General features: G+C 41.0%; 1 protein-coding gene across 1 annotated transcript; it reads left to right on the top strand.

Annotated features, from left to right (window-relative positions):
* LOC133056089 (keratin, type I microfibrillar 48 kDa, component 8C-1-like) lies at positions 1-6,229 on the top strand. The gene is made up of 7 exons (XM_061141199.1): positions 1-360; positions 2,100-2,182; positions 3,518-3,674; positions 4,558-4,719; positions 4,814-4,939; positions 5,112-5,332; positions 6,124-6,229. The coding sequence occupies exons 1-7, from the start codon at positions 13-15 to the stop codon at positions 6,227-6,229; spliced, it is 1,203 nt and encodes a 400-aa protein (XP_060997182.1). The 5' UTR covers positions 1-12.
* Positions 6,230-18,774: the final 12,545 nt, after the last annotated feature.

Raw genomic sequence — 18,774 nt, 5'->3', positions numbered from 1 at the left:
CCCTCCAGCACCATGTCTTACAACTTCTGCCTGCCCAACCTGAGCTTCCGCTCCAGCTGCTCCTCCAGGCCCTGCGTGCCCTCCAGCTGCTGTGGCACCACCCTGCCCGGGGCCTGCAACATCCCTGCCAATGTGGGCAGCTGCAACTGGTTCTGTGAGGGCTCCTTCAATGGCAACGAGAAGGAGACCATGCAGTTCCTGAACGACCGGCTGGCCAGCTACCTGGAGAAGGTGCGGCAGCTGGAGCGGGAGAATGCGGAGCTAGAGAGCCGCATCCTGGAGCGGAGCCAGCAGCAGGAGCCCCTCGTGTGCCCCAACTACCAGTCCTACTTCCAGACCATCGAGGAGCTCCAGCAGAAGGTGAGGGGGTGGGCACTGCCAACTGATGAGCAGCCAGTCGATGAACTATTTATCTCAATTTGACATACCCACTTCCAAACGGATTTAAGTTTGGTCAAACCTAATGTTGAAAATGATAAGGACAGAGACATAGAAGTCACTGGCTTACATAAGACACATCACGTCGTCCTAGAGAACCGATGTGGGATGCACCATGAAGGAGGGGTACAGACAGGGGACAGGGTAAGGCATTAGACCAAAGTCGGTCATAGCAATCTAACACTGCTTCTTGTTTAAAACCAGACTGACTGAGGCTTTAGTCCTATTATGGTATTCTGGTCTTGTTTTGAGAGACTTTAGCATTAAAAGGGACTTCCCAGGTAACACTAGTGGTAGAGAACCAGCCTGTCAATGCAGGAGATGTAACAGACGCGGGCTGGATCCCTGGGTTGGGAAGATCCCTTGGAGAAGGAAACTGCAACCCATTCCAGTATTCTTGCCTGGAAAATTCCGTGGACAGAGGAGCCTGACAGGCTACAGTCCATAGGGTTGCAAAGAGTTGGACACGACTGAAATGACTTTAGCATGCAAACATGCAGCATGCATAGCATTAAAACATAATGATATGCACCTGAATTATTTCTTGGAGCTAGAATTTCCTGCGTGATATTTAAAGATGTAACAAGAGAGTGTGTCTATAACAAAGTAAAAGAGACACCAACTCCAAAATCCTCCCTAGTATACACAGAGCAAGTGTGCATACACGTGAGAATTCAGGGCCAAAAATATGGGAGTAGAAGTGGGATAAGTACAGAGTGAGTATAGAAGTGGGGCTTAATACATCGTGTAGGTCAGGGAGGGCTTCTCAGAAGAGGCACTATCTGAGCAGCGTTTGAAGGATGAGGAGGAGTTTATATTCAATCGCACAAGCCCTTGATTCTCTGACAGAATTGACTGTCCACCATTCAGCAGTTCTGGCAAAGTGAGTGTCAGAAAGGCGGTGTGGGATTTGGAGATCGTGCACTGATTTCTGCACATTTAGTGAGAATAAGGCACAGTGCTGGAGCAAGGGATAAAGTACTGAGTGGGAGCCTCTTTCCTTCAGGAGCTCACAGAGTAATAGGGGAGATAGGAAACAAATAACCACAGTAAGGTGATAAGATGTGTAACTAACTAGGTGCAAGTTACTGTGGGAGCACCTGGAAGAAGTGACTCCTGCAGGAACTGGGGAAGGAGGGTGAATGTGGCCTATGCAGGGGGTCTTGCTAGGTGGGTGACAGCATCCAGGCATTCCAGGTAGAGGCAGAAGCTTTGTGCAAAAGCTTTGTCCAGGACTATGTGAGGGGAGAGTGGAGAGTGGTCAGCAGGGCTGGAATGGTGGTGTGTGAGCATAGGATAACCGACTTGTCTTTGTTTGCTTGGGGGCTTTTGGGGTTTAGCACCCCACCTCCCACTAAGCAAACAGGAACACTGGTCACCCTATGTGAGATTTGGTTCCCAGTATGTTCAGTTCCTGCAGGAAACAAGAGGCAGGCCAAGAAGAGAAGAATTTATGACAAAGGCACATTTCCTCTTGACTGTTTTAGTTGTAAAATGATCAGTTCTATTAAGGAATCCTCCCCTTACCCTCAAACTGAGAATGTGAGAAGACTCAAAGCTTTTTGGAAGGAATGTCTGTTTGAAAGAAAATAGTTTTTAATTTTAAGTTATGAGACATTCATTCTTACTACAACTGATTTCACAATTAATCCTGTGCCCAGATCCTGGCCAACAAGGCAGAGAATGCCAGGCTGGTGGTGCAGATCGACAATGCCAAGCTGGCTGCAGACGACTTCAGGACCAAGTAAGATTTCTCTCATAATCAGACCAATTTAGTAATGGACAGGCTGAGTTGCAAAGTGAGGAACTCTGTCCTGGAAGCATGCAAGCAGAAGTTGTAGGCGACCCTAGTGGGAGGTTTCTTGCATTTGGTGTGTTAGGTTAAATGGCAGTCTCCTCACTGGAAGCAAGAATTCTGTGTTTTAAATTTAGTGTGAAGGAGCTCAAGCAGCCATCTATTCTCCCCCCTTTTCAACTTAACGTCTGGATCAACTTTAAAAGTGCATTCCACACCAGTCTCTTAATACAGTTTAGTTATGATCAGCCCATTGGAAAAAGTTAAATGACACAAATGGGAGGCAAAATTCATTTCAGAGAATTCATCAGTTTTTCTAGGTATGACCACTATAATCGTAAGAATCCATTGCATTTTTATGAGACTTTATAGTTTGCAATGTGATTCTACCTATATCATTTTTTCATCTTTGGGTCAACCCAAAAAACATGTTTTTATTTTTTGGGGGGGGTGGTGGGTGGAGCAAGATGAAGTAGGAAAAAATAGGCCATATTGCTTTGCTAGGCCTAGGGGGCCACAGAGGGCTAATGTCCTCAAAACTGTGTGATCCTGACATGTCAGTTTGGTTCCCATTTTACAAATGAGGAAATCGAGGCTCAGAGAGATTAAAGAGCTTATCACTGTCCTCATGGCAGGGCTGAATCTCACTGCCTTCTAATCCAGAGCTGCTCTCACGATACCAGGTTGCTTCTCAGGGTGGTTGGAAAGGAAGCTGAGGAAGTCCATAGCGGGCTAGTGAAGTCACCAACTCACTTGAGAACGGAGGATGACAGGGCTTAGTTGTTAGCAGCCTGTGATGGGGAATCAGAACAAATGAAGTAAAAGGTAGATTTAAACTATACAGTGGCTTCCCTGGTGGGTCAATGGTAAAGAATCTGCCTGCAATGCAGGAGATGCGGGTTTGATAATCCCTGGATCAGGGAGAGCCCCTGGAGAAGGAAATGGCTCCCACCACTCCAGAATTCTGGCCTGGGAGATCCCAGGGTCAGGGGAGCCTGGCCGGCTACAGTCCATGGGGTTGCAAAAGAGTCAGACATGACTTAGCGACTAAACAACAACAAAAACTATACAGGGGTGCCCCACCAATACCGTCTCTGTGGGTCTCAGGGAGGAAATAAGTCTTTTCACTCTGCGCAGTGGTCTTTTTCCCTTTCAAAAGACTGCAAAAATTCCAAATATTTCACAATGTAATGAATTAGAAGGGGCGAGCCAAGTAAAGCCAAGTAAAGCCTAGGAAAAAGTCTTCCTCTTTGACCTCCTTTGACTGCTGGTTGTGTGTGCAAGGTACCAGACGGAGCTGGGCTTGAGGCAGCTGGTGGAGTCAGACATCAATGGCCTGCGTAGGATCCTGGATGAGCTGACCCTGTGCAAGTCTGACCTGGAGGCCCAGGTGGAGTCCCTGAAGGAGGAGCTGATCTGCCTCAAGAGCAACCATGAGCAGGTAAGAGAGTCCCAGCCCCCGACATCTCTATAGTGAGAGTCCTGTAACTTTCCTGAGCAGGATAATGTAGGTCTTTTAGGTCTTTGCTAGACATCCGAGAGCTGAGAACATTTTGCTGGATGCTCAAAACACCCTTGGTGGGTTGTTGGGGAAGCTTACTTTTTTTTACCTAAAAGAGTGTGGTCAGCTAATCTATTTCCATTTGGGGCGAGAGCTTTAAAATACTTTCTACTTCTTGATAAGATTGGTTGTCTTCTGAATAGGTTGTCTTCCCATTAATGACTGAGACTGAAAGGAGATAGCAAACTTCTTTGTTTTATGTGTCCCCTAGAGAGTAGAACCCAAGCTAGAATAAATGGATGGAAGGATGGATGCATAGATAGGAAAATAGGAGAAATGAAGGCACTGAAATAATGGTTGATTCAGACTCATGGTTGAATGTAATACTAGGATATCAGATGCATGTCTCAATTATTAGATGTTTTGATGAAGAGGACAAAACCCCTCATGGACAGTGTGTAATGATAAGAAGACATGATATAAATGGGACCAGTTAAGCCTAGTTTCTATTTAAGTAGCATTTAAGTGGCAATGATTATAAACCAGTTATCATGCCAGGTTTATCACTGAGCAAAGGAAAAGTAAAAAAGAAATGGTACAATCTTGGAGTGGGACGAAACATTAGCAATCAAGCAGCCTCATGATACAGATGTGGAGACTCTCAGACAGGAGGCATGACTCATAGGAAGTAACTTCATCAAGTTTTATGTCAACATGTGTCCTAAATTCTAATGCAATCTTTCCACCACATTCGACTCCCTCAAAGAGAATTTATATATAGATTTCTTTCTACGAGTTCATTCTTTCCCCTTTTCTCCATCAGGAAGTCAACACCCTGCGGAGCCAGCTGGGAGACCGCCTCAACGTGGAGGTGGATGCTGCCCCCACTGTGGACCTCAACCGCGTGCTCAACGAGACCAGGGCTCAGTACGAGGCCTTGGTGGAGACCAACCGCAGGGACGTGGAGGAATGGTACATCAGGCAGGTGAGCAGCTCAGCACGTGGTGTCTCAAGACCCTCAGCTCCCTGGGGCCCTTCAGGTGGAGTCTGATCCTGCCTTCTGCCCTTTGGTGTTTCAGACTGAGGAGCTGAACAAGCAGGTGGTGTCCAGCTCAGAGCAGCTGCAGTCCTTCCAGGCAGAGATCATCGAGCTGAGACGCACGGTCAATGCCCTGGAGGTGGAGCTTCAGGCCCAGCACAACCTGGTGGGTATTGATGAGACTCCTGGTGAGGAGGTGAGGTCAGGGAGTCAGGGGCACTGGGATGCCCTCCAGGCCACCCTCTCTTGAGCTCTTGGAGCTTGTGACTTGTTTGAAAGCGATGGAGAAGTCCCTGAAGGAGCAGCTCTGTGACCTTCCTCCCCTTTCCCCCTGACAGAGAGACTCCCTGGAGAACACCCTGACGGAGACGGAGGCCCGCTACAGCTCCCAGCTGGCCCAGGTGCAGGGCCTGATCGGCAACGTGGAGTCACAGCTGGCGGAGATCAGGAGTGACCTGGAGCGGCAGAACCAGGAGTACCAGGTGCTGCTGGACGTGCGGGCCCGGCTGGAGTGTGAGATCAACACGTACCGGGGACTGCTGGACAGCGAGGACTGCAAGTGAGTACCGAGCATGTGGTTCCCCTGCATGGTACATGCAGGGTCCTACCAAAGGACAAAACAGGGGTTTCCCAGGTCAAGTTTCAGATGCCAATATGTCTGCAAAGACTAGAGTTTAATACTGCAGCAGTGGGAAGTGCAGGGAGTTTGCTGCTGTCACTGCCAGGCCTAAAGGTATTTTCTGCTCCAAAAGATACTCTTGAGCCTTGACTGTTTCCCCCACTGGTGAGCTTTTGGAAGTTGATGGGTAAGTAAAGCTTTGTACCTTCAGCAAAAGAGAAAACAAACCTATAACCACCATCACATGTACTTGAATAGTGCTTTTGGATTTAATCCCCACTTTCAAACCTATTGTTTCATGGACCCTGGCTGGGATTCCCCCGAGACAGGCAGAGTGGGGATCAGGGAAACCACCTTATGGATGAGCATTTGAGTATCAAAAAGGGGAGGTGACTCAAATATTTCTAGGGTCCAGCACTTTTCACCTAACCAAGTATTTTCATGAACACAATCTGTGCAGTATATATTATCAATCTGTCTCACAGGTGAGGAGGGATAAAGGGCCTTCCCCACAACTCCAGGCATATAGAGCTGGGTTACATCTCAAGGCTTCTTTGCTCTTTTCTGTCCCATCTCTAAGCTTTGCAGAAGGAGTGATCTGAATAAGACTTGGCTTCCTAAGAAGTCAGAGAATGGCTTCTGTTTGTCCCCAGTGTCCCTGGGTTGAACTCCCTCCTTAATTTTTGTTATTATACATCTCATGCTGATGAGCTAATGGTTCTGTGTCCTAGGCTGCCCTGCAACCCCTGTGCCACGACCAACGCGTCATCAGTTGGGTCCTGCATCACCAATCCCTGCAACCCCTGTGGCCCACGCTCCCGCTTTGGGCCCTGCTAGACAGCCAGGGCCAGCAGGAGGACTGTGTGAAGACAGAGGACCGTTGATGGACCAGCCCTGCTCTCTGACAACCATCAGCCATTGGATAGTACCCCAGTCACCACCATAATTCATAGTCTGGAAAGAGACTGTCCAGGCCCACCTGATCCTCTTAATTCAAGGCCAATTTCTTGTGACCTGATGGTCTGACAGGTTTGGGCTGGGAAGGTGTCACATGAGGAGTTTTGTGGTTCTCTCTGCTGCTTTGATCTGTCTTGCAGTTCCCCAAATCCCTTTGTTAATCTCCTAATAAACTTTCCTCTTGCAAAGCAGTGATGATTCTCATTTGTATTCATTCCTTTTAAAGTGTTTGCTCTATGTGTTTATACTTCATATAAAAGCCACTTGAAAGTGAAGGAGGACTTGTCATTTAATCCTCTCCTTAAAGGTCTTTATTACCATTTGTTAACATTCACTAAACACAATGTGTCCCAGCAGAGACTCAGGCCAGCAGGGAACCAGTGGGACCACGGAGGCAAGAGGTCTCATCTGAATATGATAAACATGTTAGTTACAGAATCTTACTCAGTAAAGTCCAACAGCTAACATTTCTCAAACATTCTACCTTTCCTTTTCCAAAGGCCTACAAGAAGAAGGACAGGCACTAACGTTTATTAAATGCCAACCAAGCACTAGAAACTGCGTGACTAATTTTTTTCTCTTATGGTTATAGTAAGTAGAAATATTAGGATCGAACCCAGAGCTTATTCTCTGAATGTCAGTTACATGTGAGGTGTGACTAAGAGAGAGTAAAACTGATTTTAAATAAACATCCTTCATGATTGTTACCTGGGGAGGGAGGTGGCTATTAGTACCCCAAACACATCTTCAGAATCTCTCCTTCAGCAAATACTGAAGAACTCATAACAGTAAAAAGGGTGATCTGTTTCTCTTCTCACTTGAAATTTTTTATCCACTGGATGGATGAATGGATAAAGGTAAATATACATAATGGAAGGAAGACAAAGAAGAAAATCTTGACATTGAGACACCATGGATGAACTTGGAGGGCATTATGCCAAGTGAAATAAGCCAGACACAGAAAGACAAATACTGCATGATCCAGCTTATATGTGAAATCTGAGTCACACTCATAAAAGCAAAGTAGACTGGTGGTTTCCAGGAGCTGAAGGATGGGAGAAATGGGAAGATATTGGTTAAAGGGTACAAAATTTCAGTTATGTAAGAGGAATAAGTTCTGGTGATTTAATGTACAAAATTATGATGATAGTTAATAATACTGTATTGTGTACCTGAAATTGACTTCTGTTTGTTTCCAAGGCAAGCCATTCAATATCACAGTAATCCAAGTCTATGCCCCAACCACTAATGTCAAAGAAGCTGGAGTTGAACGGTTCTATGATGACCTTTAAAACCTTTTAGAACTAATACCAAAAAAAAAAAAAAAAAAAAGATGTCCTTTTCATCATAGGGGTCTGGAATACAAAAGTAGGAATTCAAGAGATACCTGGAGTTAAAGGCAAGTTTGGCTTTGGAGTACAAAATGAAGCAGGGCAAAGGTTAACAAAGTTTCACCAAGAGAATGCACTGGTCATAGCAAACACCCTCTTTCAACAACGCAAGAGAAGATTCCACATGTGGACATCACCAGATGGTCAATTAGGAAGTCAGATTGACTACATTCTTTGCAGCCAAAGATAGAGAAGCTGTATACAGTCAGCAAAAAAAAAAAAAAAAAAAAAAAAAGACCAGGAGCTGACTGTGGTTCACATCATGAGCTCCTTATTGCCAAATTCAGACTTATATTGAAGAAAGTAGGGAAAACTACTGGACCATTCAGGTATGACCTAAATCAAATCCCTTACGATTACACAGTGGAAGTGACAAATAGATTCAAGGGATAGATCTGATAGACAGAGGGCTTGAAGAACTGTGAATGGAGGTTCGTGACATTGTACAGGAAGCAGAGATCAAGACTAGCCCCAAGAAAAAGAAATGCAAAAAAGGCAAAATGGTTGTCTGAGGAGGCCTTACAAATAGCTGAGAAAAGAAGAGAAACTAAAGGCAAAGGAGAAAAGGAAAAATACACCCATCCCTATCTGAAAGCAGAGTTCCAAAGAATAGCAAGGAGAGATAAGAAAGCCTTCCTCAGTGATCAATGCAAAGAAATAGAGGAAAATGATAGAATGGGAAAGACTAGAGATCTCTTCAAGAAAATTAGTGATATCAAGGGAATATTTCATACAAAGATGGGCACAACAAAGGACAGAAATGGTATGGACCTAACAGAAGCAGAAGATATTAAAAAGGGGTGGCAAGAATACACAGAAGAACTATACAAAAAATATGTTAATGACCTAGATGTGTGTGATCACTCACCTAGAGTCAGACATTCTGGAATGCCAAGTCAAGTGGGCCTTAGGAAGCATCACTATGAACAAAGCTAGTGGAGGTGATGGAATTTCAGTTGAGCTATTTCAAATCCTAAACGATGACGCTGTTAAGGTGCTGCAGTCAATATGCCAGCAAATTTGGAAAACTCAGCAGTGACCACAGAACTGGAAAAGGTCAGTTTTCATACCAATCCCAAAGAAAAGCAATGCCAAAGAATGCTTAAACTACCACACAATTGCACTCATCTCACACGCTAGCAAAGAAATGCTCAAAATACTCCAAGCCAGGCTTCAATAGTACGTAATCCGAGAACTTCCAGACATTCAAGCTGGCTTTAGGAAAGGCAGAGGAACCAGACATCAAATTGCCAACATTCATTGGATCATAGAGAAAGCAAGAGAATTCCAGAAAAACATCTACTTCTGCTGTATTGACTATGCTAAATCCTTTGACTGTGTGGATCACAACAAATTGGAAAATTCTTTAAGAGATGGGAAATACCAGACCACCTGACCTGCCTTCTGAGAAACCTTTATGCAGGTCAAGAAGCAACATTTAGAACTGGACATGGAACAACAGACTGGTTCCAAATTGGGAAAGGAGTACATCAAGGCTGGATATTGTCACCCTGCTTATTTAACTTATATGCAGAGTATATCATGTGAAATGCTGGGCTGGATGAAGCACAAGCTGGAATCAAAATTGCCAGGAGAAATATCAATAACCTCGGATACACAGATGACAACACCCTTATGGCAGACAGAGAGGAAGGAACTAAAGAGCCTTTTGATGAAAGTGAAAGAGGAGAGTGAAAAAAAACTGTCTTAAAACTCAGCATTCAAAAAACAAAGATCACGGCATCTGGTCCCATCACTTCATGTCAAATAGATGGGGAAACAATGGAAACATTGTTTTGGGGGGCTCCAAAATCACTGCAGATGGTCACTGCAGCCATGACATTAAAAGACATTTGCTCCTTGGAAGAAAAACTGTGAGAACCCTAGACAGCGTATTAAAAAGCAGAGACATTGCTTTGTGACAAAAGTTCATCTAGTCAAAGTTATGGTTTTTCCAGTAGTCATGTATGGATGTGAGAGTTGGACCATAAAGAAAGCTGAGCACTGAAGAATTGATGTTTTTGAACTGTGGTGTTGGAGAAAACTCTTGAGAGTCCCTTGGATGGCAAGAAGATCAAACCACTCAATCCTAAAGGAAATCAGTCCTGAATACTCATTGGAAGGACTGATCCTGAAGCTGAAGCTCCAATACTTTGGCCACCTGATGCAAAGAGCCAAATCACTGGAAAAGACCCTGATGTTGGGAAAGATTGAAGGCAGAAGGAGAAGGGGACAACAGAGAATGAGATGGTTGGATGACATCACTGACTCAATGAAGATGAGTTTGAACAAACTTCTGGAGTTAGTGAAGGACAGGGAAGGCTGGCATGCTGCACTCCATGGGGTCAGTGCAGAGTCAGATCCGACTGAGCAACTGAACTGAACTGATACTTGAAGTTCTTAAGAGGATAGATCTTAAATATTCTTAAAACAGACACAGTCACATATAAAAGGGAACCTTGTAATGGTTGATGGACAAGTTATTTAGTCTGATCGTAGTATTCTTTTCACAATATATGCACAAAAGTAACAGCATTTAGTTATATATCCAGCAATACCCTAACAGCCCTCTGGGTGATTCTATTACATTCAAATTTGAGGAATTTTAACAGATTTAGCAAATATTGGCAATACATACGGATATGATGGTATCCTGTTATTTTAAAATTCTGTTTTATTAATACAGAAAATAAGCATTTAAAATATTTTTTATTAGTCATTTGAGTTTCTTCTCTGTAAGTTCAGTTCAATTCCACTTGAAGTAATAGCATTTAAAATGTACCTACAACAGTGCCTGGAACTGTCTGAGGTGTCAGGACAGAAAGTGAATGAAATTAAGACCAGCTCTCAAGGTGGGGAGAGTTCCTTTCTTTTTTATTATTATTATTATTATTATTTTTATTAGTTGGAGGCTAATTACTTCACAACATTTCAGTGGGTTTTGTCATACATTGATATGAATCAGCCATAGATTTACACGTATTCCCCATCCCGATCCCCCCTCCCACCTCCCTCTCCACCCGATTCCTCTGGGTCTTCCCAGTGCACCAGGCCCGAGCACTTGTCTCATGCATCCCACCTGGGCTGGTGATCTGTTTCACCACAGATAGTATACAAGCTGTTCTTTTGAAACATCCCACCCTCACCTTCTCCCACAGAGTTCAAAAGTCTGTTCTGTATTTCTGTGTCTCTTTTTCTGTTTTGCATATAGGGTTATCGTTACCATCTTTCTAAATTCCATATATATGTGTTAGCATGCTGTAATGTTCTTTATCTTTTTGGCTTACTTCACTCTGTATAAGGGGCTCCAGCTTCATCCATCTCATTAGGACTGATTCAAATGAATTCTTTTTAACGGCTGAGTAATATTCCATGGTGTATATGTACCACAGCTTCCTTTTTTTTTTTTTTTTTTTTATAGCTAGAATATTTTATTTTGCAACTCACAAAAATAGGTCTTTCTGGTAGATTCAGCTTCTGATAGATTCATCTTTAGATTTCATAGAAATATGAACTCACATGTAAAATATTTGTTAGTTTAATATTTGATTAAAATTTTAATTACAGGGACAAATACAAATAATATGAACAGCATTTCTAACAAACACAATTGACTGTTGTCAAGAATACAACTCACATGATGGTAATTGAAGGAGATGAGGCTATTGAAGTGCCACTGATTAGCTGCAGATATTCAATAAGACAAGGGCATGTGTTATGTTTACAGAGACATTTAACTTATCATATATTAAACGGAGTCTGGTTAAGAGAACTTTTGCTTAAAATTTAAGTGATCAGAGCCTAACAAGGAAGATTTTATGGATTCTAACTTTAGTATATTTCATTAGTTATTTTTGCATTTTCATTACAGAAGTCAAACTCAATGAATCAAGAATGGGAAACAACAAAATATAACATATAACTCCTATTTGTTTATTGGTACATATAACTAAGAAGCTTAGGAACTTATCTTTCAGAAACACCTGGATACAAGATCTGAACTAAATTCACTGTGATTATTTGCTTTAGTCCTTTATTTATTTATTTATTTTTTTAATATTGCATAAATTTAATGTGTATGATGTTGATTTGTTACATTTATATATTATAATTACCATTGTTGTGGTAATTAGCACCACTATCACACTACATAATTATTCTCTTTTCTAGTGGTTGGAATTATTTTTTTTCTTTTTTTTTTCTTTATTTTTATTATTATTATTATTTTTTTCCAGTGGGTTTTGTCATACATTGATATGAATCAGCCATGGATTTACATGTATTCCCAATCCCGATCCCCCTTCCCACCTCCCTCTCCACCCGATTCCTCTGGGTCTTCCCAGTGCACCAGGCCGGAGCACTTGTCTCGTGCATCCCACCTGGGCTGGTGATCTGTTTCACCATAGATAGTATACATGCTGTTCTTTTGAAATATCCCACCCTCACATTCTCCCACAAAGTTCAAAAGTCTGTTCTGTATTTCTGTGTCTCTTTTTCTGTTCTGCATATAGGGTTATCGTTATCACCTTTCTAAATTCCATATACATGTGTCAGTATGCTGTAATGTTCTTTATCTTTCTGGCTTACTTCACTCTGTATAAGGGGCTCCAGCTTCATCCATCTCATTAGGACTGGTTCAAATGAATTCTTTTTAATGGCTGAGTAATATTCCATGGTGTATATGTACCACAGCTTCCTTATCCATTCATCTGCTGATGGGCATCTAGGTTGCTTCCATGTCCTGGCTATTATAAACAGTGCTGCGATGAACATTGGGGTGCACGTGTCTCTTTCAGATCTGGTTTCCTCAGTGTGTATGCCCAGAAGTGGGATTGCTGGGTCATATGGCAGTTCTATTTCCAGTTTTCTAAGAAATCTCCACACTGTTTTCCATAGCGGCTGTACTAGTTTGCATTCCCACCAACAGTGTAAGAGGGTTCCCTTTTCTCCACACCCTCTCCAGCATTTATTGCTTGTAGACTTTTGGATAGCAGCCATCCTGACTGGCGTGTAATGGTACCTCATTGTGGTTTTGATTTGCATATCTCTAATAATGAGTGATGTTGAGCATCTTTTCATGTGTTTGTTAGCCATCTGTATGTCTTCTTTGGAGAAATGTCTGTTTAGTTCTTTGGCCCATTTTTTGATTGGGTCATTATTTTTCTGGAATTGAGCTTCAGGAGTTGCTTGTATATTTTTGAGATTAATCCTTTGTCTGTTTCTTCATTTGCTATTATTTTCTCCCAATCTGAGGGCTGTCTTTTCACCTTACTTATTGTTTGCTTTGTAGTGCAAAAGCTTTCAAGTTTCATTAGGTCCCATTTGTTTAGTTTTGCTTTTATTTCCAATATTCTGGGAGGTGGGTCATAGAGGATCTTGCTGTGATTTATGTCGGAGAGTGTTTTGCCTATGTTCTCCTCTAGGAGTTTTATAGTTTCTGGTCTTACATTTAGATCTTTAATCCATTTTGAGTTTATTTTTGTGTGTGGTGTCAGAAAGTGTTCTAGTTTCATTCTTTTTTTTTTTTTTTATTTTTTTAAATTTTTTTATTAGTTGGAGGCTGATTACTTCACAACATTTCAGTGGGTTTTGTCATACATTGATATGAATCAGCCATGGATTTACACGTCTTCCCCATCCCAGTCCCCACTCCCACCTCCCTCTCCACCCGATTCCTCTCGAAACATCCCACCCTCGCCTTCTCCCAGAGAGTTCAAAAGTCTGTTCTGTATTTCTGTGTCTCTTTTTCTGTTTTACATATAGGGTTATTGTTACCATCTTTCTAAATTCCATATATATGTGTTAGCATGCTGTAATGTTCTTTATCTTTCTGGCTTACTTCACTCTGTATAAGGGGCTCCAGCTTCATCCATCTCATTAGGACTGGTTCAAATGAATTCTTTTTAATGGCTGAGTAATATTCCATGGTGTATATGTACCACAGCTTCCTTATCCATTCATCTGCTGATGAGCATCTAGGTTGTTTCCATGTCCTGGCTATTATAAACAGTGCTGCGATGAACATTGGGGTGCACGTGTCTCTTTCGGATCTGGTTTCCTCAGTGTGTATGCCCAGAAGTGGGATTGCTGGGTCATATGGCAGTTCTATTTCCAGTTTTTTAAGAAATCTCCACACTGTTTTCCATAGCGGCTGTACTAATTTGCATTCCCACAACAGTTTAAGAGGGTTCCCTTTTCTCCACACCCTCTCCAGCATTTATTGCTTGTAGACTTTTGGATAGCAGCCATCCTGACTGGCGTGTAATGGTACCTCATTGTGGTTTTGATTTGCATTTCTCTAATAATGAGTGACGTTGAGCATCTTTTCATGTGTTTGTTAGCCATCTGTATGTCTTCTTTGGAGAAATGTCTGTTTAGTTCTTTGGCCCATTCTTTGATTGGGTCATTTATTTTTCTGGAATTGAGCTTCAGGAGTTGCTTGTATATTTTTGAGATTAATCTTTTGTCTGTTTCTTCATTTGCTATTATTTTCTCCCAATCTGAGGGCTGTCTTTTCACCTTACTTATAGTTTCCTTTGTAGTGCAAAAGCTTTCAAGTTTCATTAGGTCCCATTTGCTTAGTTTTGCTTTTATTTCCAATATTCTGGGAGGTGGGTCATAGAGGATCTTGCTGTGATTTATGTCGGAGAGTGTTTTGCCTATGTTCTCCTCTAGGAGTTTTATAGTTTCTGGTCTTACATTTAGATCTTTAATCCATTTTGAGTTTATTTTTGTGTGTGGTGTTAGAAAGTGTTCTAGTTTCATTCTTTTCCAAGTGGTTGACCAGTTTTCCCAGCACCACTTGTTAAAGAGATTGTCTTTTTTCCATTGTATATCCTTGCCTCCTTTGTCGAAGATAAGGTGTCCATAGGTTCGTGGATTTATCTCTGGGCTTTCTATTCTGTTCCATTGATCTATATTTCTGTCTTTGTGCCAGTACCATACTGTCTTGATGACTGTGGCTTTGTAGTAGAGTCTGAAGTCAGGCAGGTTGATTCCTCCAGTTCCATTCTTCTTTCTCAAGATTACTTTGGCTATTCGAGGTTTTTTGTATTTCCATACAAATTGTGAAATTCTTTGGTCCAGTTCTGTGAAAAATACCATTGGTAGCTTGATAGGGATTGCATTGAATCTATAGACTGCTTTGGGTAGAATAGCCATTTTGACAATATTGATTCTTCCAATCCATGAACACGGTATGTTTCTCCATCTGTTTGTGTCCTCTTTGATTTGTTTCATCAGTGTTTTATAGTTTTCTATGTATAGGTCTTTTGTTTCTTTAGGTAGATATACTCCTAAGTATCTTATTCTTTTTGTTGCAATGGGCAATGGTATTGTTTCCTTAATTTCTCTTTCTCTTTTTTCATTGTTAGTATATAGGAATGCAAGGGATTTCTGTGTGTGAGAGTTCCTTTCAACTGAGGGGAGATAGGCAGTAAAGAATTAAATAAGCCTCATCAAGAAAAAAAGGTAGAAGAATCAAATCAACAAAATTAGAAATGAAAATGGAGAAATCACAACAGACAACACAGACATACAAAGGATCATAAGAGACTCCTATCAGCAGCTATATGCCAATAAAATGGACAACTTGGAAGAAACAAATTCTTAGAAAATTATAACTTTCCAAAACTGAGCCAGGAAGAAATAGAAGATCTTAAGAGACCCATCACAAGCACAGAAATCAAAACTGTAATCTGAAATATTCCAGCAAACAAAAGCCCAGAACCAGACAGCTTCACAGGTGAATTCTACCAAAAATTTAGAGAAGAGCTAACATCTATCCTACTCAAACTCTTAGAGAAAATTGCAGAGGAAGGTAAACTTCCAAACTCATTCTATGCGGCCACCATCACCCTGATTCCAAAACCAGACAAAGATGCCACAAAAAAAGAAAACTACAGGCCAATATCACCGATGAACATGGATGCAAAAATCCTCAACAAAATTCTAGCAAACAGAATCCAATAACATATTAAAAAGATCATACATCATGACCAAGTGGGCTTTATCCCAGGGATGCAAGGATTCTTTAATATCCACAAATCAATCAATGTGATACACCACATTAACAAATTGAAAGATAAAAGCCATATGATTATCTCAATAGATGCAGAGAAAGCCTTTGACAAAATTCAACATCCATTTATGATAAAAACCCTCCAGAAAGCAGGCATAGAAGGAACATAATAATAAAAGCCTCAACATAACAAAAGCCATATATGATAACCCCACAGCAAACATTATCTTCAATGGTGAAAAATTGAAAGCATTTCCCCTAAAGTCAGGAACAAGACAAGGGTGCCCATTCTCACCACTACTATTCAACATAGTTTTGTAGGTTTTAGTCACAGCAGTCAGAGCAGAAAAAGAAGGAAAATGAATCCAGATTGGAAGAGAAGAAGCAAAACTCTCACTGTTTGCAGATGACATGATCCTCTACATAGACAACCCTAAAGACTCCACCAGTAAATTTCTAGAGCTAATCAACGAATATAGTAAAGTTTCAGGATATAAAATTAACACACAGAAATCCCTTGCATTCCTATACACTAACAATGAGAAACAGAAATTAAGGAAACAATTCCATTCACCATTGCAACAAAAAGAATAAAATACTTAGGAATAAATCTACCTAAAGAAATGAAAGACCTATATATAGAAAACTATAAAACACTGATGAAAGAAATCAAAGATGACACAAATAGATGGAGAAATATACCATGTTCATGGATTGGAAGAATCAATATAGTGAAAATGAGTATATTACCCAAAGCAATCTATAGATTCAGTGCAATCCCTATCAAGCTACCAATGGTATTTTTCACAGAACTAGAACAAACAATTTCACAATTTGTGTGGAAATACAAAAAACCTCTAATACTCAAAGCAATCTTGAGAAAGAAGAATGGAACTGGAGGAATCAACCTGCCTGACTTCAGACTGTGCTACAAAGCTACAGTCATCAAGACAGTATGGTACTGGCACAAAGACAGAAATATAGATCAATGGAACAAAACAGAAAGCCCAGAGATAAATCCATGCACCTATGGATACCTTATCTTTGACAAAGGAAGCAAAAATATACAATGGAGAAAAGACAATCTCTTTAACAAGTGGTGCTGGGAAAACTGTGCAACCACTTGTAAAAGAATAAAATTAGAATACTTTCTAACACCATACAGAAAAATAAACTCAAAATGGATTAAAGATCTAAACATAAGACCAGAAACTACAAAACTCTTAGAGGAAAACATAGGCAAAACACTCTCTGACATAAATCACAGCACCTCTATTACCCACCTCCTAGAGGAATGGAAATAAAAGCAAAAATAAACAAATGGGACCTAATTAAACTTAAAAGCTTTTGCACAATGAAGGGAACTATAAACAAGGTGAAAAGACAGCCTTCAGAATGGGAGAAAATAATAACAAACAAAGCAACTGACCAAGAATCGACCTCAAAAATATACAAGCAGCTCCTGCAGCTCAATTCCAGAAAGATAAACAAAAAAAAAATTTTTTTTAAGTGGGCCAAAGAACTAAACAGACATTTCTCCAAAGAACACACACTGATGGCTAAAAAACACATGAAAAGATGCTCAACATCACTCATTATCAGAGAAATGCAAATCAAAACCACACTGAGGTACCATCTCACGCTGGTCAGAATGGCTGCTATCCAAAAGTCTACAAACAATAAATGCTGGAGAGGATGTGGAGAAAAGGGAACCCTCTTATACTGTTGGTGGGAATGCAAACTAGTACAGCCATTATGGAGAACAGTGTGGAGATTCCTTAAAAAACTGGAAATAGAACTGCCATATGAAATAGCAATCCCACTTCTGGGCATACACACCAAGCAAACCAGAATTGAAAAATACACATGTACCCCAATGTTCATCACAGCACTGTCTACAATAGCCAGGACATGGAAGCAACCTAGATGTCCATCGACAGATGAATGGATAAGAAAGTTGTGGTACAAATACACAATGCAATATTACTCAGCCATTAAAAAGAATACATTTGAATCAGTTCTAATGAAGTGGATGAAACTGGAGCCTATTATACAGAGTGAAGTAAGTCAGAAAGAAAAACACCAATACAGTGTACTAACATATATATATATATATATATATATATATATATATATATATATATATATATATATATATATATATATATATATATATATATGGAATTTAGGAAGATGGTAACCATGACCTTATATGAGAGATAGCAAAAGAGACACAGATGTAAAGAACAGTTTTTTGGACTCTGTGGGAGAAGGCAAAGACGGGATGATTTGAGAGAATAGCATTGAAACGTGTATATTATCATATGTGAAACAGATCGCCAATCCAGGTTCGATGCATGAGACAGGGTGCTCAGGGTTGGCGCACTGGGATGACCCAGAGGGATGGGATGGGGAGGGAGGTGGGAGAGGGGTTCAGGATGGAGAATACATGTACACCCATGGCTGATTCATGTCAATGTATGGCAAAAACCACTACAATATTGTAAAGTAATTAGTCTCCAATTAAAATAAATACATTAAATTAAAAAAAAAAGAATCCAACAAGCATAACTGTTTCAAGTGGTAAGTGTTACGAAGAACAATAAAACTAGCACTATGGGCCAAATGTTTTTGTGCCCCAAACTCGTATGTTGAGATCCTAATCTCCAATGTGACAGTATCAGGAGGTGGAGCCTTTGGCAGCTGATCAGATACAAGGGTGAAGCCCCATGAAAGTGTAACTGGAAAGGGTTAATTTTGAATTCACATTTGATCTGCTCTGTGACTCTAACCCTTATCTTGTCACTTTTGTTATTATGTGATCAGTCTCTTCGGTTATGTCAGACCCTTTGTGACCCCATGGATTACAGCCATCCAGGCTCCTCTGTCCATGGGATTTCCCAGGCAAGAATACTGGAGTGGGTTGCCATTTCCTCCTCCAGGGGATCTTCTCAACCCAGGGATCAAACCTGTGTCTCCTGTACTGTAGGTGGGTTCTTTACTACTGAGCCACC

This window comes from Dama dama, chromosome 5 (assembly GCF_033118175.1).
Source record: "Dama dama isolate Ldn47 chromosome 5, ASM3311817v1, whole genome shotgun sequence".
Taxonomy (NCBI): Eukaryota; Metazoa; Chordata; class Mammalia; order Artiodactyla; family Cervidae; genus Dama; species Dama dama.
Note: the sequence above shows the minus strand (reverse complement) of the source record. Positions and strands in the feature narration are given on the sequence as shown.

Bases quoted from the DNA above. Each gene is read 5' to 3' on its own strand.
- LOC133056089 (XM_061141199.1), top strand. From the start codon at position 13: ATGTCTTACAACTTCTGCCTGCCCAACCTGAGCTTCCGCTCCAGCTGC. The intron at 2,183-3,517 runs GTAAGATTTCTC...TGTGTGTGCAAG, and splicing joins GCAGACGACTTCAGGACCAA to GTACCAGACGGAGCTGGGCT. The intron at 5,333-6,123 runs GTGAGTACCGAG...TCTGTGTCCTAG, and splicing joins CTGGACAGCGAGGACTGCAA to GCTGCCCTGCAACCCCTGTG.